This window comes from Giraffa tippelskirchi, chromosome 6 (genome assembly GCF_054371585.1).
Source record: "Giraffa tippelskirchi isolate mGirTip1 chromosome 6, T2T-mGirTip1v1.2.pri, whole genome shotgun sequence".
In the NCBI taxonomy this organism is placed as follows: domain Eukaryota; kingdom Metazoa; phylum Chordata; class Mammalia; order Artiodactyla; family Giraffidae; genus Giraffa; species Giraffa tippelskirchi.
In genome coordinates, this window is record NC_137280.1 from 61,247,272 (window position 1) to 61,271,046 (window position 23,775).

At 43.5% G+C, this 23,775-nt stretch overlaps 1 protein-coding gene across 1 annotated transcript in view; it reads left to right on the forward strand.

Annotated features, from left to right (window-relative positions):
• Nucleotides 1–15,894: 15,894 nt before the first annotated feature.
• FER1L6 (fer-1 like family member 6) overlaps nucleotides 15,895–23,775 on the forward strand; it is a 144,447-nt gene continuing 136,566 nt past the window's right edge. The window contains exon 1 of the mRNA XM_081498956.1: nucleotides 15,895–16,926. Coding sequence (XP_081355082.1) covers nucleotides 16,844–16,926 — 83 coding nt within the window. The 5' untranslated portion in view covers nucleotides 15,895–16,843. The remainder of the gene's footprint in view (nucleotides 16,927–23,775) is intronic.

Sequence of the window (23,775 nt, forward strand, 5' to 3'; positions counted from 1 at the left end):
TTCCTTACCCTACTCCCCTCTGCAAAAAGAAATTGCCACGCTTCTAGATTCCAAGGGTCACCTTTGGATCTACATGTTGAACTTGTGTTGTAGCTTATAATTGTGTATATGATTTATATGTTAGTGTCCCCCTACAATTTCCCCAGCCCCCGAAAAACTGTTTATACGTTGGTAATTATCTTTCTATATTCTACTTAATCCCACTGGCTCTTACAGCAGCCCAGGGAGGTAAATATTAAGAGATGATGTAGCTAAAGACAGAGGGGCTTCCCCGATTAATACTTTGCCTTCCAATGCAGGTGGCACTAGTGGTAAAAAACCTGCCTGCCAGTGCAGGAGACATAAGAGACAAGTTTGATCTCTGGGCTGGGAAGATCCCCTGGAGGAGGGCATGGCAACCCACTCCAGTATTCTTGCCTGGAGAATCCCATGGACAGAGGAGCCTGGGGGGCTACAGCCCATAGGGTCACAAAGAGTCAGACAAAACTGAAGCAACTTAGCATACTCCAGTGCAGGGGGGGTGTGGGTTTGATCCCTGCTTGGGGAGCTAAGAACCCACATACCTTGTGGCCAAAAAACCAAAACAAACTTGGAAGCACAATATTGTAACTGAATCAATACAGACTTGAAAATCGGTCCATATTAAAAAAAAAAAAAAGTAGTAGAGTCAGCTTTGAACTCAGACCGACTCATCCAAAGCTCTTCTTTTCCTCTGAATCATGTGTCCTGGCTCTGGTTTCCAAAAACACAACAGCTGTGATCTCTTGCCCCCTCATTCTGTCTTGCTCTTTTTGTCCTCCTCTGGCCGTGTCTGTTCCTGTCCTGGGGAGGGGTTGCTGCGCAGTGAGTTTCTACTCTCTGAGCCAAGAGTAGTGTCCCTTGGCCATCATCACTCCAACATGGGGATGGAGGAATTAATTTGCCCCCAAGGTTTATTCCAAAGCTGGTGAGGAAATGTCTGGTAAGAAAGCGAGTCCGGAGAAGTTTTACAGTTTGCCTAGAGTCATGGATAATCAGTAAATGGCAAGCAGTGAAAAAGACAAGCTTCTTGGGAGCTTAGTTTTATATCGACAGAAGTGAGTCAGACATCAATAATGAGACTTTAACAACCAATCTCATTTTGGGGAAAATCGAAGATTCAACTCATGGCTTGGCTGAAAGATTGGGCTAGCCATCATAATAGTGAGTCTAGTTACTCATGAGATAAGAGAATGGATGAAAAAAAATTTCTAGGTCTCTATTGGAACTGGTTAGCGGAAATGAAATCTGTACTAATCCTTTGGGAAAACCAAGTGAACTCTGAGTGGTAAGGATTCAATGATAGAAGTCACATTTCTTTATTCAAATATCTGAAGGGCAACCTAGTTTTTATTTGTGAAACTGAATTTTTGGCTTTGACTGTAATAAGCATCCTATGTTTTGAAAATCTTCACACCGGCTTTTGTGGAAGCACCGTTCATTTCTGTAGCGATTTTATTTTAATGCTTTTTCACAAGTTGTACTTCTGGTTGGTAGATGGGTGGGCTGTCTGATACTATCTTACTTTACTAATGCCTGCATTATTCAAGGCAGAATCCCAAACGCGGACAAAATAAACATAGGTCACATCTATGGCTTCTCCATGTTCTGCAGTTACCTTGGCAAGAGAGCTGAGTTACTTTAGTTTGACAGGATTTGTTCTTTATGAAGCTTTACTGACTGCTGTCTTACCCCTTTATATATCTCTGTTTCTAAAGTTGTTGTCTGATGAGATTTCTTCTCCCTGTTTCTTTTTCCCTTTCTGGAAACGTATGCAAAGTTCATGTTGTGAATAATGCACGGCTTTACTTATGTAATTGCTACAAATGATGATAAGGGTTAGAGAGGAATATTAATTTCTCTATTAATACTTGAATATGAATCAAAGGTTCATTGATTTGTAAATTACCTTTTAATGGAATTTGAAAAAAGGCTTCTCATCAAAATTTCTCCATAAATTCTCATTAAATGCTTACCTTTGCATACAAAGGATACAGATGAATTCACTGATGAATATTCCAACATGTTCAGTTTTTTAGAGCAAACAATCATATTTGGATTAACCAATATCACTGCTGCCTGGTGGTGATTTATTGAAGTTATTTATTGTTGGTGGAATGAGACTATGTTTTTCTTTTCGACTGCTCCACATCTTTAATCTTCTTTTCCTATCCGTAAATTCTTCCCAAGGTAAATTCTCCCCAAGGTAAAATCCTAGCTGCTTCCCTTGCAGCTAGCATGCTGACATTAGACTCCAGCTGCACAAGTCAGATGCGTGCACTTGAGATTTTTGAATTGAAAGCTAGTGACACAAATAAACAGGTGCAGCATAGAATGATTCTGGTGAGGTGAAGGGCAAATAGCCTATTTTCTTATTTTTTATTTATTTTGGCTGTACCAGGTCTTCACTGCAGTATGTGAGATCTCATTTTCAGACCAGAGATCGAATCTGGGTCCCCTGCATTGGGAGTTCAGAGTCTTAGCCACTGGACCACCAGGGAAGTTCCCAAATATCCATTTTCTCAGAGAGAGCAGTACCAGAGGTTCTGGCAGTACCTCTGGTTTCCAGTGTGGTGGATAAACTGAAATATCTGTACCCAGAGGTGGGGTCTACTCAGGGGCTGTCTGTGATGTGTGAGGCATTGCTCCTGGCTTTGTAGTCTTCAAAGTTTTCCCAGTTTTCCTGAGAATCTTGTGCTTCCCTTGTGGCTCAGACAGTAAAAAGTCTGCCTGCAATGTGGGAGACTGGGTTTGATCCCTGGGTCAGAAAGATCCCCTGGAGAAGGAAATGGCAAACCACTCCAGTACTATTGCCTGGAAAATCCCACGGATGGAGGAGCCTGGTGGGCTACAGTCCATGGGTTTGCAAAGAGTTGGACACGACTGAGTGACTTCACTTTCCCTTCTCAGTTTTGAGAATTTGAAACTGTCTCATATCCTTTAACACATTCCTTTTCTAGTTAATCTAGCCAGGGAGTGTGTCTGTAATTTGCCACTAAGAAATCCAATGGATACAACTGGAATATGAAGAAAAAGAAAAAGAAATAGGATTCTTTCACATGTATCTCATTTCAGCTGTAGAAAGACATCAGTAGAACAAGACTTTTTGTCAGGTTTTCTTCCAGTAGCCATCATCTATTTCAACTGATTCATGTTTTAAAACAGCAATCTAGAGACAGTCATGCACACCCAGACAGGGTGTTTCTAAGGGAAATGGAGGGTGTTTTCATGCCAGTGAATGGCTATGAGTTTGGGACTCACCAGTGGCCTTTTAGTTGTTGTTTAGTCACTAGGTCATGTCCAGAGGCCTTAGGAAATGGCTTTAAAAGATGAACTATGAAGGGATCCAGGATAGAGATCTTCTGGAAAGGCTTCAGATTCTTAGCTTGTGAGGTATTAGGAGTTGGTTGAAATAAAAATACAGTTTCACTGGAGGCCCATGATTTAATTCTTCCACCCATTCATCCAACTATATTTATTAAGTATCTATTCTGTACCATGCACATGCAAAAATATCAGTATTAAGGAGATGGTGGTGAACTAGGCAGAGCTACACAGGCCTTTATTTGATGCTCCGAGGTTTCAGAGTGTTTCCATATATACAGGAAGGAAGGACGATGGGCTTTAGTATAACTGAAGATGATGAACATTGGAGAGGTCGCATGATTTATCCACTAACACATAGCCAGTAAGTAGTAGAACTGAGAATCAAATTCAATTCTTCTGGTTCTAGAATCTTACATTCTTTCCAGGATGCCAGCCCTCCTTACCTGCTAGGTTCACATCAACAGTGAGAGACAGGTGTGAAAATAATACTTTTCTTGTAAAGGAGTCTGATTCAGAGAAGGGTTAAAATGGTAAATATAGAGGCAGGACCTCACTCTCTAGGGCCTGTGATCTTACTTCCACTCTGCAGTTGTACTACCCCAGACTGCCTCTCTCATTTATATCTTGATTATGAACATGGTATTGAGAGATGCCCTTGATGGATGATATTCAGTGAGGAAGGGAAAACATCCGACATCTTTGGGATGAGGGTCAGGTAGCTTCAAATATAGTCAAGTGTGAGAACTAGAAAGAGAGGGAGTACAAGAAAGGGAACTCTACCTACTTAGCCATTTCCTCCTAGGGCTGTGATTTTATAAAAGACATGGTCCCCACCCTCACTGATACCACGGTCTAGTGGGCAAGATAAGCATGTACACACTGAGTCATTTCTATCCTCAGGCCTATGCATATACGTATCCTACTAGGTGGCATTATTTTCCTTCTGTTTTTTTAATCGAAATTTTTATTGAGATGATTGTAGGCTGTTGAGAAGTGAAGATAACACGCGATTATGGGAAATAATACAGAGGGATCTCATGTACCCTTTACCCAGTTTCCCCAAAGGTGACATCTTGCAAAACTATAGTACAATATCACAACTAGTATATCAACTTTGAAACAATCCACTGATTTTACTCAGCCTGCCTAAGTTTTACTTGTACTCATTTGTGTGTGTGTGTGTGTGTGTGTGTGTGTGTGTGTGTGTGTGTTTGGCTCTATACCGTTGTATCACCTGTATTGGGTTGTTATCTGACACCACAGTTAAGATACAGAACTGTTCCGTCACTATGAGGATCCCATGTGTTGAGCTTTTGTCTTTTTGTAACCATATTTCCCTCCCTCCCTGGTTTTATATTTTGTGTCTTGTGTACCCTTGGCATCTATAAAAAATCAATGAAGGGACTTCCCTGGTGGTCCAGCGGCTAAGGCTCTGAGCTCCTAATGCAGAGGGTTTGAGTTCAATCCCTAGTCAGGGAACTAGGTTCCACAAGTGCTGCAACTAAAGGTCTGCATGCCACAGCTAAAGATCAAAAATCCTGTATGCCACAGCAAAGACCTAGTACGGTCAAACGCGTAGTTAATAATTTAAAAAAAAAACCCACAACACGAAGTATCATAAAAAAGGACATTTGAAAAACTCCTAAAATAAAGTATTTCTTAAAAAAGAATAAATGAACTAACAATACCATAAGAGATTGTATTATGTTTATATTTATATTTGTGTTTGTATTTATATATGTCCTCTGAAGGAGAGGAAGAAGCCATTCATTTGAACAGAGCCTTGAAGTCAGAGAAGGAGGCAGTTTCACAGCGAGTGAGGGACACTCATGACTTGGACTGGAGGGCGTGGTGACTAAGCTCGTGGACTGCACAAAGGCCTGGCCGCCCGGGTTTCCACCACTTACTGTCTGAGTCATCCCCACTAGGCAGATCTCTAGGCCCCCTCAGTTTTCTCATCTTTAAAACAAAAAGGACATTGTACCCACTTCAGAGGTCACTTGGAACAAGCTGCAATGGTGCACGTATAAGAGTGCCAGGAAAGTGGTAAGACTCACCTCAACAAACAGACGCCATTCTTACTAGTCTCACTTTTAGCAATTTGAGAAGGTCCTTTGGTGACCCGGACTGAAGTCCTGTCTCATTCTGCCTTTGTGAAGGGGTGCAGATTGAGCTTCCTCCCTGAGGCTGATGTGGGAGACAGTTCTCAGATGACCCCCTCTCCCACCCCCCGCCCAGAGTCCTTCTTGGTTCTCACCCTGGTGGTCACCCTCATTGAGGATCCTGAGGCTTTGCTAGCATTTTCCCCATCTCTTCTTAAATGCATTCTATGAGGAAGTTGTTTTTTTAAAGATTGTTTGTATTTTTTTAATTTTTTAAATTTTAGTTTTGACTTTTCCGGGTCGCACGCAGATCTTCTGTTGTGGTGCCCGCGTTTGTCTCTAGTTGTGTTGCACAGGCTTTCTAGTTGAGGCACTTAGTTGGCATGTGGAACCTTAATTCTCTCGCCAGGGATTGAACCGGGACCGCTACACTGGCAGGCAGGATTCCTAACCCCTGGACCACCAGGGAAGTCCCAGGAAATGATTTGTTAAAGAGCATTTAATCTGGGAATCTGTGAACTTCCTGAGGGGCTGCTCTCCTGAATAACCAGAGCTTTGTGTAGCAAAAGCCCCACCTACCCTTTGCACACAAGGTCAGTGGGCGAGTTTGACCCCAGTCTGACCTTCTTCCTAACAAAGAGGCTTGTAGGAAATAATTCCCAAGAATCAGCTCCCTTTTCATCCACTTCCTCTTCATGTGATTGAGAGAGGTGTTTACTGTGGGTCTGTTCTGTGGGTAATGTGTCTGGAGCTCTCTTGGTTCCATTGACATTCTTTTGTTGTGTACACACCTGCTGTGAGAAAATAAATCTTGTGTTACAAAGACAAAAGGCAGTTAGTAGAGCAGGATTTGGGTTAAAAACTCTTTGTGACTCCCTTTGCCAACTGTCAAATCCACTTCCAGAGGCCATCACAGGGAAAGGCCTGTCTGAGGAGCTGCAGAGACAATTTTTTTTTAAGGATGAATTTGAAGAGCACCTAGGAAGGCACTTTCCATCCACAAATTTTACATGGCGTCCTCAACAATTCATTGTGTGCTATGACATATTACTGTCTTTTTCTCCCCTTAGAGATTCTTGCAATCTCAGTAGAGCAGGGACTTAACCCATTAAGTGTGGGCAGTTGTGGAGAGGAGAGTAGTGAACTGTTTCCTAGTTACAGACACAGGGTGCATTCAGCAGGCTGGTGGGATAAGCATACATTTAGGCAACATGGGAAGAGGTTTTAGCCTTCAATGATGATTCTTAGCTAATTAGTGATCACTCTAAGGGTGAAAAGACTTCCCTGGTGGCTCATACTGTAAAGAATCTGCCTGCAATGCAGGAGACGTGGGCTTGATCTCTGGGTCAGGAAGGTCCCCTGGAGAAGGGAATGGTAACCCACTCCAGTATTCTTGCCTGGGGAAGTCTATGGACAGAGGAGCCTGGCAGGCTATTGTCCATGGGGTCTCAAAGACTTGGACACGACTGAGAAACTGAGCATGCATGCTAGGGATGAAAATCTTATTTTCTATTATTACTCTGAATATAAAAAGAGATTTCCCCTATCTCTTCTTCATCTAGCCCTTCCCCTCTTCAGTATTAATATGGGTTTTCAGATTGTTATCCAATGTGTTATAATACATTCCTGGTATTGATTTTGATACTCAAATTATCTCCTATTTTTCCAGAGAAAGCCCCGTCAGGTTGGCTCCTGTGTCCTTTCCACAGGCCCCCATCAGTTTTTTGAGCAGTTTCTTTCTTTCTGGAATGAGACTTTCCAGGTTCCTATCTAACCTCTTGTGATTATGTTAGAAAAGCAGGAAGGTAAAAATCATTTCCCAGCTTCAACACTGGCAAACATATCCTAGAACTTTGGCAAAAACCCAGTAGGTTCTGGACTGGTCCTATTGATCACTGAAGCTCCAGAAATGGGTCATAGGAAAGTCACAGTTTTCTGTGAGAGGTGGCTGAGTGTAGATGCTGCTGGTAATAGGCAGACCTGTGGACTCAGGCAAATGGAGATTCGTGGACATCTGGTCAACATGACCCCTGGCACGTATCCATGGTTATGGGAGATGGGAAGCGTATGGTAATTAAAACCACAAGAAAAACGATTTCATCCAGGGATTTGAACTCTTGTTTCCCAAATGACACCACGAGAGCAGCAAACCAGTTATAAAATTATCTCTTTGCTTTGCACCAATTTAAACAGGTGGTGCTAGTGGTAAAGAACCTGCCTGCCAATACAGGAAACATAATGAGATATGGGTTCAATCCCTGGGTCAGGAAGGTCCCCTGGAGGAGGGCATGGCAACCCACTCCAGTATTTTTGCCTGGAGGATCCCATGGACAGAGGAGCCTGGTGGGCTACAGTCCACAGGGTCTCAAAGAATTGGACACAACTGAACCGACTTAGCACACAAACGTCTTCTACTCTCATATCTGTAGAGATGAGGATCCACAGTAAATGAAGACAGTAAAAAGATAATAGAGAAGATGATGAGGTGAAAAAAATCTCCCAAACTGGCTGATGCAAAAAAAAAAGAGTCAAAGGTCAAAATATTTCATCAAGGCAGAGACATTTTGGGTCAGAGACTTCTAAACAGTTTGTATGTCACTTGGCAAGCATCCCTTAAAGAACCGTGCAATGCCAGTTGAGTGTGTGGAAAGAAAGCAATAGACCTGTGTATGAGGATGGGAAGAAGAATAGCCACTTGGTTGGAAGGGGCCAGTGGCCGTGTCACCAGTGACCTGATATTACACTAGAATGCGTGCCAGTTGGGATGTCCCAAGTCAACTGCCCACATGCTTTAAAATTGCTCTGAACCCTCCCAGTTGTTTCAAAGACAGAAGCTCAGAAGTTGGCCCACACTCCTCAGGAGTCAAGTTCGATGAGAAGGCTAGGTCCTGGGAAAGAGATGAAGACCAGCTAGTTTCAAGCCCATAGTGTGGTGCCCTACTTTTTCACCATAGAGGCTCAAAGCCCTTTAGTATTATTGACTTAGTTAATTATGATGTTGCCCTTTGAGTCTGGAAAGTGCATTGATATTTTTAAATAAAAGTTGATTGCAGCATGATCTTTCTAATAAATAGTGGTGAATTTTCTAAGCAAAATGAAGGTGCTGTGACATCCATTCACTTGGACCCAACCGCCTCACATTTTCTGATCTTCCCATTGTTAGGAGAAGAAAGTGACTATTAATAAAACAGATGTGTAGTGTTCAAGCTTTAGAAAGTCAGCTTCCTGGGGATATTCAGGAGTTGAGTCAGCAAACACACACACTACTGTTCTCCTTTGTCTTGCCTCTTGCAGACACAGATAATCTATCAGAGTTTCAAAACTTTCCATATAATAGTAATTGGATGTCTATACTGGATGGGATGATGGGGCAAGAAAAGTAAAATGTATCTTGTCTCTCCTCCAAGAGCTTTTCAGTATGCTTGGGAGAAATCAAGGGTAATAGCAACTGTTCTCAAATGCACTTTCAATCTATGAGAATTTTAGTTACATGGAGTCAGAGTCATCCATTTTTCACTGTACAGCAGTAGCAGAACGAGGATGGTATGTTTCCCCTGGGTCTCCTACAATGTAATAGTATTTTCCAGAAAGACACTTGTCCTCTAGCCAGTTTTGGTTATGATTCCCCTCTGCTGTGCAGTCTAACTGTGACTTGGGGTTTTTTTTAATTGCACAGAACACACCCAGTGGTGGAATATGCCTTATGGATATATCGAATATGGGATAGGGAAGCAGTGAAGTGTGGATGTTAAGAGCAAAAGTTCAGAGTCAAGTCTTGGCAGGATGGCTGATCCTGGGCAAATCAGCTTAAGCTCTCTGATATCTGTTTCTTTATCTGTAAAATAGAGACAGTGGTAGATACTTTACAGAGTTGTTCTGAGGATGAAATGAGATAAGAGTATAAAAGTGTTTGCCACAGTTCCTGGCATATCAAAATGCTCAAATTAATAATTGCCATTATTGTTTTTAATTTTTTTCTTTTAAATATTTATTTATGCTACTGCTTTGGCTCACAGGATCTTCATTTGTCGTGTCACGTGGGATTTTCATTGCAGCACAATGTTGGGGCGTGGGGGCTTATTTGCTTCATGGCATGTGGGATCTTAGTTGCTGTACCAAGTATTGAACAGGTTTCCCCTGCACTGCAAGCCAGATTCTTAACCTCTGGACCACCAGGGAAGTCCCAGCCATTATTACTTTTTAAATTAAATTTATTATTTTTGGTTGTGCATGGCCTCTGTTTAGTTGCAGTGCATGGGCTTCTCATTGTGATGGCTTCTCTTGTTGCAGAGCACAGGGTCTAGGGGGTGCAAGCTCAGTAGTTGCCCTGAGGCATTTGGGATCTTCCCGGACCAGGGATTGAACCCGTGTCACCTGCATTGGCAGGTGGTTTCTTAACCCCTGGACTACCAGAGAAGTCTTTCCGTTATTTTTATCTTTATTCTTATCACTATTATTACATGTGGAGTCGATTCCAGCAAGCAGCCTTGCCGATAAGCAGAAATATAGACAGAGCGTCCCCCGCCCCCCTTTAGGGATGGGAGCATCGCTCAGGAACTGTTGCTATTCAGGGTTCCCATCAGCCCCTGGACATTAGGAGGTTTCCTCTGGCTCTTTCTTGCTCCTTCACTTTGTAGACTCATCTACTTCATCTCTGCTTCAACTGATCCCTGCTACCCTGAGCTAATTTCTCTATATTCCTCCACCTGGCGACTTCTGTTGACTCATAGGTTTCAAAATCGTGTTTCTGTTTCCTATTTCCATGACAGGTAATCCAAAGCAGTTAGTTGGTTTCCCCTTTCTGTCTTGCCAATAACATTTTCTTTCCATTACTGTACATCTCAAGGAGGGAGAAGAAGGAACACTTGTAGAATTCAAGAAGACTGAGTCCCACGTAGACTCATGTTAGGTCTCTTGTCCCTCAGGGACTCTAATGTGCCCTTTTAGATGACTCTTACCTAACTGTTTACACAGGGAACACCTGCTTGGTACATAGAAATCAATATCTTTTCCTACTAAGCTTCCAATGTACTGAGCTGCTGCATCTCCAGGAAGTTTACAGAAAAACTGTAGCACAATTTGTAACAATGGATTTGTTTCCTTTTCATTCAGTTGTTGAATCATGAAGGGGTGAAGTAAAAGTCGCTCAGTCGTGTCTGACTCTTTCCCATGGACTATACAGCCCATGGAACTCTCCAGGCCGGAATACTGGAGCCGGTAGCCTTTCCCTTCTCCAGGGGATCTTCCCAGCCCAGGGATCAAACCCAGGCCTCCCACACTGCAGGCAGGTTCTTTACCAGCTGAGCTACCAGGGAGTTGAGGTACAATTACTGACTTTCAACATTGAGCGGAAACATTTGATATCAATTAAAACAACAGGGTAATACCCAAAATAATAGGTCCAGGATTAAGATCTATAGATAGTTTAGAATTGTATATTAACACATATATGTGGAATCTAGAAAAATGGTACAAATGAACGTATTTCCGGGGCAGAAACAGAGACATGGATGTGCAGAACTAACATGTGGACACAGCTGAGGAAGGGGAGGGTGGGACAAATCGGGAGAGTACCATTGACGTATTTACACTATTGTGTGTAAAGTAGTGAGTGGGAAGCTGCTGTACAGCACAGGGAGCTCACCTCTGTGCTCCGTGATGACCTAGAGGGGTGGGATGGTGGAGGGTGGGGTGGGAAGGAGGCTCAACAGGGAGGAGATATATGTATACATGTAGATGATTCACTTCGTTGTACAGCAGAAACTAACACAACACTGTAAAGCAATTATATTCTAATTTAAAAAAGAAAAAAGAAAGTTATAAAAAAAAGAATCCACTGCTTATGTTTCTTATTTTACTCAGTTCACCCATCTCTTAAAGATGACACCTATTTTAAGAAATCAAAATCATACTATTTGCTAAAAATAGGTGCAAAGCTTTAATATAAAGGATAATGAATTTCCTACTCTTCCAGGGAAGATTACACTGTTTGAGGTTTTCTTAAGTCCCTTGCTTTTTCCTCCCACTTTTTGTTATCCATTTGGGCACAGCAAAAGAAGAGAATATCAAACCATCATTTTGAGGCTTTTTAATAATGCTGAGGAAAGAATAGGTGTCCATTTGTTGGAGGGTGTCTACTTATTAGCAGGATTTCTCAAACTGATCTGAGTTCCAATGTATCAGTCACCATTTCAGGGAAACTGACTTGAAAAGTTTGCTGTCAAATCAAATTGAGAGCTACTCTGTAGTTCTTTTGTGCTTTTGAGGAATCTTATTTCATCTAAGTGTATTATTGAATCTAAGTCTTGTAAAATGGGTCACTGCAGAATTTTCCAAATGTATTTCAAAATGAAATCTCTTTATTTGTGGAAGGTCCAGTTCTGCATGATAAGATCTGGATTTAGAGTCTGTCAGAGTGGGTCCTCCAAAGAACAGATTCCAAGATGGCATTGGTGTGATCAAGATTTATTTGGAGAGAGAATTCTCTGGTGGTCCAGTGGTTAGGACTCTGAGCTTCCACTGCAAGGGGCTGCTGTTCAAGCCCTGGTCAGGGAACTAAGATCCTGCATGTCACTTGGTGTGTCCAAAAAACTCCCATTTATTTGGGAAACATATGGGAAAGATAGAGCTTCCCAGGTAGCACTAGTGGTAAAGAACCCACCTGCCAATTCAGGAGACATAAGAGACACAGGTTTGATCCCTGGATCAAGAAGATCCCCTGAGGAGGGCACAACAACCCACTCCAGTATTCTTGCCTGGAGAACCCCATGGACAGAGGAGCCTGGTGGGCTACAGTCCCTGGGTTACAAAGAGTCGGAAACGACTGGAAGCAACTTAGCATTGATGCATGGGAAGCATAAAGAGGAAGGAGTACCAGAAGGCAGAGAGTTTTCAGACTATGATGCAAACCTGACTCCTGTGATGAAGAGCAAGAAGGAAAGGGAATTGGATAGGAAGAATCTTCCAAAAAATTTTTCCTCCAGGCCAATAGGGACTCTTGTGACTCAAGTCATCCATTAGAAGAGTACCATGTCTTGTAGGACTAGCTCACTTATGGTGCTTAGTCACTTGCTGGGTAGCATGGTCTCAGTGTGACACAGCAGTGAATCAGAGGTACAGAAGCTGGGGCTGTCCGTGAACTATGCTTCGTGCAGCCAGAGATCTGAGTGGCACTTTTTCATGACTACCATGGTTTCCAGCTTTGGCCATTTTTAACTGTGCAAACTTGAGTAAGTCATTCCAGGTTCTGGGGACTAAATGGTTAATCTATCAATGAGGAGGGAAACCTTTGTATGTCACACAACTGCTATGACACACAGCTGTATGTAAAAGTTCTTTGTAATCTATGAAGCACTCTAGAAATAGAAAATAATATTACGATGGAGTGATCGAAGCCTTTTCAAATGTATTAGTTGTTAAAAAGCCATTGTGCTCCTTGACCACAATGCATTGTCTTTCCCAGATTGCTCTGTATTTCCCATAGGCCCACTGCAGTGCTGGGCATCTAATAGGTAATGAGTAGATGTTTGTTGAATCATGATAACAACTTTTGAGAGTTCTCCAAGGAAACACTCCATGACTGAGACGATATATGGAATAACGATTATAGACACTGAAATTTATTCCCTCTGGCAGAAGGCTACATGGTAGGAGGCAAAGCATGGGGAAGGGTGGAGGATGATTTCTGTTGATATGATCTGCCCTTGTATTTGGAATTGACATAGCAGCTTCATGCAAAGAGCATTATTCTTCCTAGAGTGGGGAAGGTGGAGGAGAGTTTAATAACCTTCTGGTTTTGCAATATAGCCTTTCTTTTGAGAATTTCTGAAACAATTCTGAAGCTAATTGAGTTAAGACAATTCCCAATCTTCTTTTTAGATAATTTTACAGCATCACTCCTCTAAAGTTGATTTCCCAGAGTTGTCTATCAGTTACATTATTGAACCCTCTGAGTTTTACCAATTTATCCTTTCCCCCTTTTGGAGAAGAATCAGTTGGGGCTAAAATGTTTAAGGGGCAAGCACAGGAATGAGGGAAGTGGATAGTAGGGGTGAAGTGTGACTGGGTAATTTCTTAAGGAGCTGACTGTAGCTCATCTGTTTGGTTCTATTTCCTGAGAACTCACAGTTTTGTCTGTTCCTTCTTTCTACATTGCTTTGTACCAGCTCAGGATTTTCAGCATTCAATTGTTTGTGGAATGAACCAATGAATGAATTAGATGTGCTGGGTGCAGGAATCAACTGGAGAGAGTTTCTACCTTAATGGAACTTTTGGTCTAAGGGATGCTTGTGAAAAAAAATCATGTAAAAATAAAATGACAAACTATGATAAGTGTTGAAAAGAAAAAGCATGAGAAACACGAGGAACTGCTGAGGAGGAGGAGAGGGGGTAGTATCTGGGATGTTAAGTGGCATCCTTCTAAGGGGCGGGATGGAGTCAATAGGGTGAAGAGGTGTGTGAGGGCATATGGATTCCAGGCACAGAGAAGACCATGTGCAGAGACCCTGAGGGAGGGTCATGTTCCAGTCAAGTTGCCAAAGGAAGGTGGTCAGAGCAGAGAGAGAAAGCAGCAGAGATAAAGCTCTGGGTTTTTCCCTGTGACGAACAATCAACAAACCTTTATGACTGTCTACCGTGCAGCCAGCTGACTTCTGTTGTTATGATGTGTACTTGTATCTGAGTCAGACATAATAGCCACATGGCAAGATTGACATTCTGCAAATAAGGAGGAATAAACTTAAATTCTAGAAGGAGAAATGTGAGTTTTAGCTAGAGAACCCTTGAGGGCCCCTGAGACTATTGAGCTCAGATAAGAGCTGCTATGAATCTTCTTTTGTGAAGAACAGATCAGACAAGGGGAGGAGGTTTTGCTCCCTTGAAAGGATCAGGGGTCAGGAGGTGAGGTTCCAGCTCTGATGGTTCCATGACTGGCTGTGTGACCTTAAAGCACATCATCTTTTTAGTTGTCACTTTCCCCATCTATAACACCTGAGGTTGGGGCTCGGGGATCTCTGATATTTGCTTCTGATTGGGGTCAAGTTCACGATGAGCAAAAAGGAAAGAAGGGGTGCATCAGGAAACCTGTGCCCCATCTGTGAACCCCTGAGCCACCGGCCATTTCTTTGGGGACAATGAGGGCTCAGCTGGAGCTCTCGAATGAGGTTGCCTTGTGAGTTACTATGTAACCGGCTCAGTCCTCACTTGCAAAACATTCTCCCTACCCCTGTCTTTCTGTCTCAGTGTCCTGTCTCTTGGAGGCTCTTATACAACTGCCTGGTCCATAGGCATCAACCTCCTAGCCTTCCCCAAGAGGGCTCAGTAGAAAGAACCCAGCTTTTTTCTCCTTTCCTGTGGCGCCATCAAGAAGTGCAAGAGGGGACTTCTCAACGGCTAAGACTCTGAGCTCCCAACACAGGGGGCCTGGGTTCCATCTCTGATCAGGAAACTAGATCCCACGTACTACAACTAAGACCCAGTACAACCTAAATAAATAAATTTTTTGTTTTGAAAGTGCCAGAGGAAGTAACAAAGGGTGGCAGGTCAGTTCCTTGGGGTTGCCATACAAATGACCACAGACTGGGAGGCTTAGAACAACAGAAAAGTATCCTCTCCCAGGTCTAGAGGCCGGAAGTCTGAATTCAAGGTGCTGAGAGGACCATGCTCGCTCTGAAGGCTCTGGGAGAGAATCCTTCCTCTTCCAGCTTCTGGTATCTCTAGGTGTCCCTTGGCTTGTGGCCACATCTCTCCAATCTCTCTGTCTTCACATGGCCTTCTCTGCGCGTCTTCTCCTTTCCTGTTTCTTGTAAGGACACTTGTCACTGGATTTAGTCCCCACTCTCAGGTGGCGCTAGTGGTGAAGAACCCTCCTGCCAGTGCAGGAGATGCAAGAGACATGGGTTCAATCCCTGGGTCAGGAAGATCCCCGGGAGAAGGACATGGCAACCCACTCCAATATTCTTGCCTGGAGAATCCCATGGACAGAGGAGCTTGGCGGGCTACAGTCTATATGGTCCCAAAGAGTCAGACCCTACTGAAGAGACTTAGCACAACACAGCGTGGGGGTAATCCAGAACTTAATTACATCTTCAAAGATTCCTTTTTTTTTTTTTTTTTTGAGAATAAGGGCACATTCACAGTTTTCAGAATGCAAACATATCTTTTGGGGAGCCACCATTCAGCCCACTATAGGCCATGACTTCTGAGACATTTGACCAACCAAAATGCCTTCTTTTTATTTTTCTCCTTTCTAAACTTGACTTCTTGAAATAACATCATACTATAAGTGCCAATGAAATGCCACAGAGAGGAGACTGAAGAGCCTGAGAGCATTGGCTCTGAGGGTAGGTGGTGGTGGTGTTGTTCAGTCACTAAGTCATGTCTGAATCTTTGTGACCTCATGGGCTGTAGCCTGCCAGGCTTCCCTGTCCTTCATCATCTCCTGGAGTTTGCTCAAACTCAAGTCCATTGAGTCAGTGTCAGTGATGCCATCCAACTGTCTCATCCGCTGTCACCCCTTCTCCTGCCCTCAATCTTTCCCAGCATCAAGGTCTTTTCCAATGAGTCGGCTCTTCGCATCAGGTGGCCAAAGTACTAGAGCTTCAGCTTCAGCGTCAGTCCTTCCAGTGAATGTTGAGAGCAGGTGGCCTTGGTTCAAACTCCAGCAGTTACCAGCCCCTCTGTGACTCAGTTTCATCATTCATAAATTGGGCACAATAACAGTACCTACCTCTGAGGGCTATTGTGGGACTTAAATAGGATAATACTTGTTAAAGTATCTAGAACTGGCCTCAAGTAAAGCGAACACTTTACTTGTGGGAGTATGTGTGGTAGTATGTGGGAGAAGGGGGCGACAGAGGATGAGATGGTTGGATGGGATCACTGACTCCATGGTTATGAGTTTGAGCAAGCTCCAGGAGCTGGTGACAGACAGGGAGGCCTGGCGTGCTGTGGTCCATGAGGTTGCAAAGAGTCGGACACGACTGAGCAGCTGAACTGAATTGAAAGTGAAAAAACATATTACAAAGGAGTAGGGGATAGTGAAAATGACTAAAAACCCAACTTGGATGGCTAGATCATGGCTAGAAAGTATCCAGGGCTTTGGCACTGTCTGGCGCTGGGGTTTCTTTGAGCCTCGATCCACCTGTGGCTACCTGACTTGGAATAAAGCATACCACTGGCCCCTCCCCTCAGGATCTGCTCTGAGCTGCTGTGTTTGCAGATCAGTGTCTTGGGCTCTGGCGGCCCGGCCAAGCAGCAGGCACTGGCTTTCAGATAGGGAGCTACCAGGTGGACACAGTGGAAAGGGCATTTCTGGGGAGATGCCTGCCCCTCCAGAGGCAGTCTAGTAACCTCCTCCATGCTAGAGGGAGCTTTTCTCCTCCCAAGACCAGTTCTGGATGCTGTACCTCTGGCCTTGCGTTGAGTCCAAGAAGATAGCACGAGTACTTCCAGGCACGGTCAGAAGCCCTCAGTGGTCAAGGTGAGACTGGTTGCTCTTTTTCTTATGACTGAGCAGGACTCAGTTGCAGTCTGGGCTGTTGGGAGCCCTCTGGGATGTGGCTCCTCTGTTTGTGCTTAGAGACCTGGCTCATGATGGGTGAGGTCTCAGAGTGCAAAGAGGCTGGGCTTCAGCAATGGACACTGTGTGGCTGTAGGCAAGTTTCCACACCTCTCTGAGCTGTGGGGTTTAGCACCTGGGAAGGGAGGATTGCACTCTTGTTAAACCTGTGGCTCTAAATGGTATTTGGGAGGAGGTATAGAGTGGAGGTTGGATGGAGCTTGGTTGCAGCTTAGAGCTGTGGGATCTTAGGCAGGTTACCTAACCTCTTACACTTTAGTTTTCACATTTGTGAAAGGGATTGAATACTGCTGTCAGATGGTTATTGGGACAACTAAATGAAAAAAATGTATGCAGGACCTTAAGCCAATGCCTGACTTATCCTACATGCTTAATCAGGTCAGTTCAGTTGCTCAGACGTGTCTGACTCTTTGTGACCCCATGGACTGCAGCATGCTAGGCTTCCTGGTTCATCACCAACTCCTGATACTTGCTGAAACTCATGACCATCGAGTTGGTGATGTCATCCAACATCTCATCCTCTGTTGTCCCCTTCTCCTCCTGCCTTCAGTCTTTCACAAGCTTAATGAACAGCAGCTATTAAGATTTCCCCAGAGCCCTTTGAATAATGACAGTCAATAATGAAATGGATGACTCTATCGAATAAATTAAACACTGTACAATGGATAACTCTTTAATCCCAGCATGGTCTAGAAGGAAAAGCATTCAGCTGGCCATGGGAGACTCAACTCTATCCCTAGCTTGGCCAGTTTATAGCTGGGTGATTTTGAGCAAGTTGCCTAACCTCTCTGAGCCTCAATTTTCTTGGCTTGAAATAAGAATCATAGTAGTTATTTTCTTTTGTTTACCAGGAGCTGAACTAAGGGCTTTTCATATCTAAACTCAATCCTTGTTACTTTGTGAAGTAGATATTTTGTATTATCTATTTTACAGATGAGGAAATGGAGGCATAGAGAAGTTATGTCATTTGCTTCAGGTTGCACGGATTATAAAGCAGAGGCCAAGGTTAGGTATGAGCCTGTGTTCTTCCAGGATGCCATGGAAAGACTGCCATGCTCTGTTCCCTCACAGAGCTTCTGTTAGGGTCCCACATGTGACAGAGTGCTTGGGGGAGGGAAGAGCGTCATCCAAGTAGGACCCAGAGTCCCCACGTACCTCCTCGGGTCTGGGCTCCACTGCATCTTTGTTTTATCCGTGTGATATTCATTACTGTGTAAACCGGCATTTCAAGCAGGAATAAGTAGAGGCTTCCCTGGTAGCTCAGTGGTAAAGAACTCACCTGCCAATGCAGGAGATGTGGGTTCGATCCCTGGGTTGGGAAGATCCCCTGGAGTAGGAAATGGTAACCCACTCCAGTATTCTTGCCTGGGAAATCCCACGGACAGAAGAGCCTGGTGGGTTACAGCCCATGGGGTCACAAACAGACACAACTAAGCAACTGAGCAAGCGCACACCCAGGTAGAGATATGTTGTGATCATGTGTGAGTTCAATACAATCTTCTCCACTTCTGATGTTGCTCCTAGACAGGATTGGAAGTAAATGAGTTTTTCTTCATTGTTTACATGGAAAAATCTTTACTGAGAGTCTCAAGTTTGGGATCAAGGACTCAATATAACTTTAGACCTCTTCTATTGAGTGTTTCCAGGTGGAGACTGGGAGGGACAGAACTGGGATGCCCCTGCCAGTTTGGGACTCAATACATTTGGACCCTGAACTGAGGCTGAAACCCCAAGGACAGTTACTCCTGGAGAGGGTTTTTTCTTCCCAGCCAAGAAGCTCAATCTTCAGCTTTTGCAAAAGTAATTTCAAAGGAAACCCAGCAGAGCCTTCAAGAACGTCTTGGCTGAGTGCCGGAGAGACAGTTGATGGTCTTCTGTTGTTCCTGAGACCCTGTAAATCTCACACACAAGACTCCCTCGAGATGAGCTGTTCTACAAAACCTCTCCAAAATGCCTTCAGTGTTATGTCTGGTTGCGTGAGTTGATAGATGACACTTCAGGTTCATTTCCTTCTATGCAGGATATCAGTGAAAACAGAAGCAATGAATTTCTGGTGGGGATTTTTTTTCCTTTGTGATCTATTCGGGGTCTGGCTGACTGGAAGCTGTTTGTGAGTCATTGCATTGACTTGCCTCACTATATTTCAAGTTTTAACTGACAAGAGAGCTTCACTCGACTGCTCTAATTAAAGTCCTTACTTTGGGAACTCATCAGCTTGAGTGAAGTAGGTTTTCCCTCCTCATGGTTGCAGAAGCCATTAAAGAAGTCAAGCATGTAAAGGAGATGGGATCCTATGGAGGTTGTATCTGAAGTACCGTAGCCTTTCATTTTCAGCCTTGATTTGCTTTTGCTTTTATCAGTTGTGAAATTCTTTTCATTTGACTTTTTAAAGTAGACAGAGAAAAGTGGTTAGGTTATCGTAGTTGACCCCTTGGAATGTTTTCTGTAATCCACAGGAGTTCTGAAGGAGAGCTCTGTGGAAGAATAAAGGCCATTTTTTTCATTTATTTATTTTTAAGTTAATTTTTATTGGAGTATAGTTGCTTTACAATGTTGTGTTAGTTTCTGCTGTGCAGCGGAGTGAATCAGCTCTACGTACACACATATCCCCTCTTTATTGGATTTCCTTCCCATTCAGGTCACCAGGGAGCATTGAGTAGAGCTCCCTGTGCTGTACAGTAGGTTCTTCTCGGTTACCTATTTAATGCAGGTGTGGCCTGTTATCAGCTTTTGCCCCACCTGTGTTTGGAGAGGAAGGGCTGTGGAAGTCCACACTTGCTGAAGTCTTAGCATTCCTGGGGGGTAAACACGGGAATGAATGGGTACCCAGAAGCCCCAGCAATTTCAATAAGCAAATATGACCTTGATCTGGTTCCTAGGTCCTAGCTTTTTTTCCTGGGTCTTAGTTTCCCTATTTGTCGAATAAGTAGGCTAGTCTTGAAGAGCAGTTTTCAAACTTGAAAAGTTTATTTATGCATTCCTTGAACTCCTTAACACAGAAAACAGGTAACGATGAAGCCCCTCAGATTGAAGGGATGGAGGGAAGGGGGCAGATTGAGCTATCTTGATCTTTCCTTACTTCCTCCTACCTCGACCCCCTGGGTAGACACCCCAGCTTGAGATCATTGATAACCCCTCCCATCAAATACCTAGAATTCTTTTTCCAATCCCTCCTTTCACTCAGCATCTTTACTGTAGTCATTCTGCCCAAAGATAGATGTGAAATGACTTTACTATTTCATCTCTTCCTGACTGAAATTGCATAGTCCTATTATAAGTCACTCTGAACTATTCTGTCTTGAAAGAACACATATAAATTTTCATCTCCCCCTTGAATGTTTTGAAAGTATTTGTAGTCATCAATTTGTGAAGTAGTAAACTCCTCATCACTGTAGTCTTTGAGGCTAGGGTTGGCTTCTCAGCTGAAAGTCTTATTTATTAAATATTTTATCAAACAAATACCTCTTGAGGACCTAGTGTATGCAAAGCACACACGTGTGCCCCAACCTTGCCTAATGGGGAGGACAGACACACATATAAGCAATTCGTAAGGGAATGACTGGCTTTACCAGCTTAGGTTACAGTAAGTCACGTTGTCTCTCATCATTCAAAGTCATTGCTTTAGTAGGTTTGAAGAGTGGTCAATTTGTCTTTGGTAAAGACAAGCTTTCCTACTCTTGTTTCCCTGGGAGCATAAAGCACAGTTTTGCTTTTAAATATTTTTGTACCTTTAAAAAAATGTTTTTGACATGTACACACTGCTTTATTTACTTATTTATGGCTACAACAGTTCTTCATTGATGCATGCAGGCTTTCTCTAGTTGTGGAGAGCAGGGACTACACTCTAGTTGCAGTGCACAGGCTTCTCATTGTGGTGGCTTCTCTTGTTGCAGGGCACAGGTTTTAGGCAGGTGGGCTTCAGTACTTGTGGCACAGGGGCTCAGCAGTTGCAGATCAAGGGCTCTAGAGCACAGGCTCAGTGGTTGTGATGCTTGGGCTCAGTGGCTCCACGGCATGTGGAATCCTCCTGGACCAGGGATTGAACCCGTGTCTCCTGTGTTGGCAAGAGGATTCTTATCCACTGCCACCGAGAAAGTCTGTTTTTAAATATTAAGCAAAGAGATAAGTTTACTTACAATCATAGATTTTGCTCCCATCACTCTGAACTGTATTCCTACTGAAAAGGAGTCCTTCTCTGATAAAGGATGTCCCAGGCCTTCCCCATGACTTTCTAGTCTTGGTATTGGGCACTGGTCAACAATCTAGATTCAGTCATCCTCATCATGAACCCCCTAGGCATCTGCAGTTCCAGCCACACTTCAGTGCCTCTAAGGCTAAGGACCTTGTTGGATTTATCTTTGTACACCAGCACCTACCTGGGCAACAAACAAAATCCATGACCTTTTGTTCAATCACCTTCAATCACCCCCAAGGGACCAGTAGTAGAGAAAGAACCAACCGATAAAAGATATTCAAACATGATAAAGAGAGAGAAAAAAAGAAATGCATTGAAAAAGGGAGTGATTTTAAGAAATGGATGAAGACCAAGGCTGGGTGACAGCCAGGGGTGATGCACCATTTAACAGAGAACAAATGGTTTATCAGGTACCAGCACCTGATACCTAATTTCCTCTTTCTCTCCAGCTCCAAGGTGAGTATTAGGATAAGGCTTAGCAACTGACTTTTGAGATTGTTCTCTTCTCTGATTATGCTCTGCTCTGATTATGGTCTTAGATCTTTTCTGTCTGATATGATACATTTTTTTAAATGCATTTTTAAATTTTTTGCCTGGGATGGGTCATTGTTGCTGCACGCAAGCTTTCTCTAGTTGTGATGACCTGGGGCTGCTCTTCTTTTCAGTATAAGGGCTTCTCGTCATGGTGACTTCTTCTGTGGAGCGTGGGCTCTAGGGTGTGGACTCAGTAGTTGTGGGGCACGGGCTTAGCTGCCCTGTGGCATGTGGGATCTTCCCAGATCAGGGAAGAGCTAGTGTCCCTTGCATTACAAGTTGGATTCTTAACCACTGGACCACCAGGGAAGCCCCTGATACTTTACTTTTTAAAACAGAGACAGAGAGCTTCCAATGATGTGGCCCTTTCTCTATCTGCCCATCTATCTGTCTGTGTGTCCTACAGGAAATTAGCCTATGCCAGGCATTATGAAGGTACAGACATAAAATAGGCATGGTTATTGCCTTCAAAATTTCAGCATCTAGTAAAAGAGAATGATATTTTCAAGTAACTCTCATGATCTCTATCATAAATGATTTCATATTATAGAAATAAGGGCAAAGGTCCAGTGGAATCCAGAGGAAAGAGTGACTTGATTCTCACTTACAAAACTAAGAACTGTTCACATAAAAGGAGGTAGCTGAACTTTCCTAGAAGAAAGATGTGGGTGTTGACAGTAGAGATGGGAGAACTAACCTTCAGTGAGGCCCTGGAGTGAGATCAGGTTCATGGAGAAGCGTGTGATGAGTTTAGGAGGAGCTGTCCACTAGACTGGAAAACAGACTACGGGAAGTCAAATACTGGATTAGTGGGCTGAGCCTATAATGTGGAGAGCCCTAAGGGACATTCACAGAATGTCGATCCAGTTTTTTCATTTAATTAACATGTTTAGGATATGGCGGGTTTCCGTAGTGGTTCAGTTCAGTTCAGTTCAGTTCAGTCGCTCAGTTGTGTCTGACTCTTTGCGACCCCATGAATTGCAGCACGCCAGGACTCCCTGTCTATCACCAACTCCCAAAGTCTACCCAAACCCATGTCCATCGAGTGGGTGATGCCATCCAACCATCTCATCCTCTGTCGCCCCCTTCTCCTCCTGCCCTCAATCTTTCCCAGCATCAGGGTCTTTTCCAATGAGTCAACTCTTCGCATGAGGTGGCCAAAGTATTGGAGTTTCAGCTTCAACATCAGTCCTTCCAATGAACACCCAGGACTGATCTCCTTTAGGATGGACTGGTTGGATCTTCTTGCAGTCCAAGGGACTCTCAAGAGTCTTCTCAAACACCACACTTCAAAAGCATCAATTCTGCGATGCTCAGCTTTCTTCACAGTCCAACTCTCACATCCATACATGACTACTGGAAAAACCATAGCCTAGATGGACCTTTGTTGGCAAAGTAATGTCTCTGCTTTTTAATATGCTATCTAGGTTGGTCATAATTTCCTTCCAAGGAGTAAGCGTCTTTTAACTTCATGGCTGCAATCACCATCTGCAGTGATGTTGGAGCCCAGAAAAATAAAGTCTGACACTGTTTCCACTGTTTCCCCATCTATTTGCCATGAAGTGATGGGACTAGATGCCATGATCTTAGTTTTCTGAATGTTGGGCTTTAAGCCAACTTTTTCACTCTCCTCTTTCACTTTCATCGAAGGGCTTTTTAGTTCCTCTTCACTTTCTGCCATAAAGGTGGTGGTCATCTGCATATCTGAAGTTATTGATATTTCTCCTGGCAATCTTGATTCCAGCTTGTGTTTCTTCCAGCCCAGCGTTTCTCATGATGTACTCTGCATATAAGTTAAATTAGCAGGGTGACAATATACAGCCTTGACATACTCCTTTTCCTATTTGGAACCAATCTGTTGTTCCATGTCCAGTTCTAACTGTGCTTCCTGACCTGCATACAGGTTTCTCAAGAGGCAGGTCAGGTGGTCTGGTATTCCCATCTCTTTCATAATTTTCCACAGTTCATTGTGATCCACACAGTCAAAGGCTTTGGCATAGTCAATAAAGCAGAAATAGATG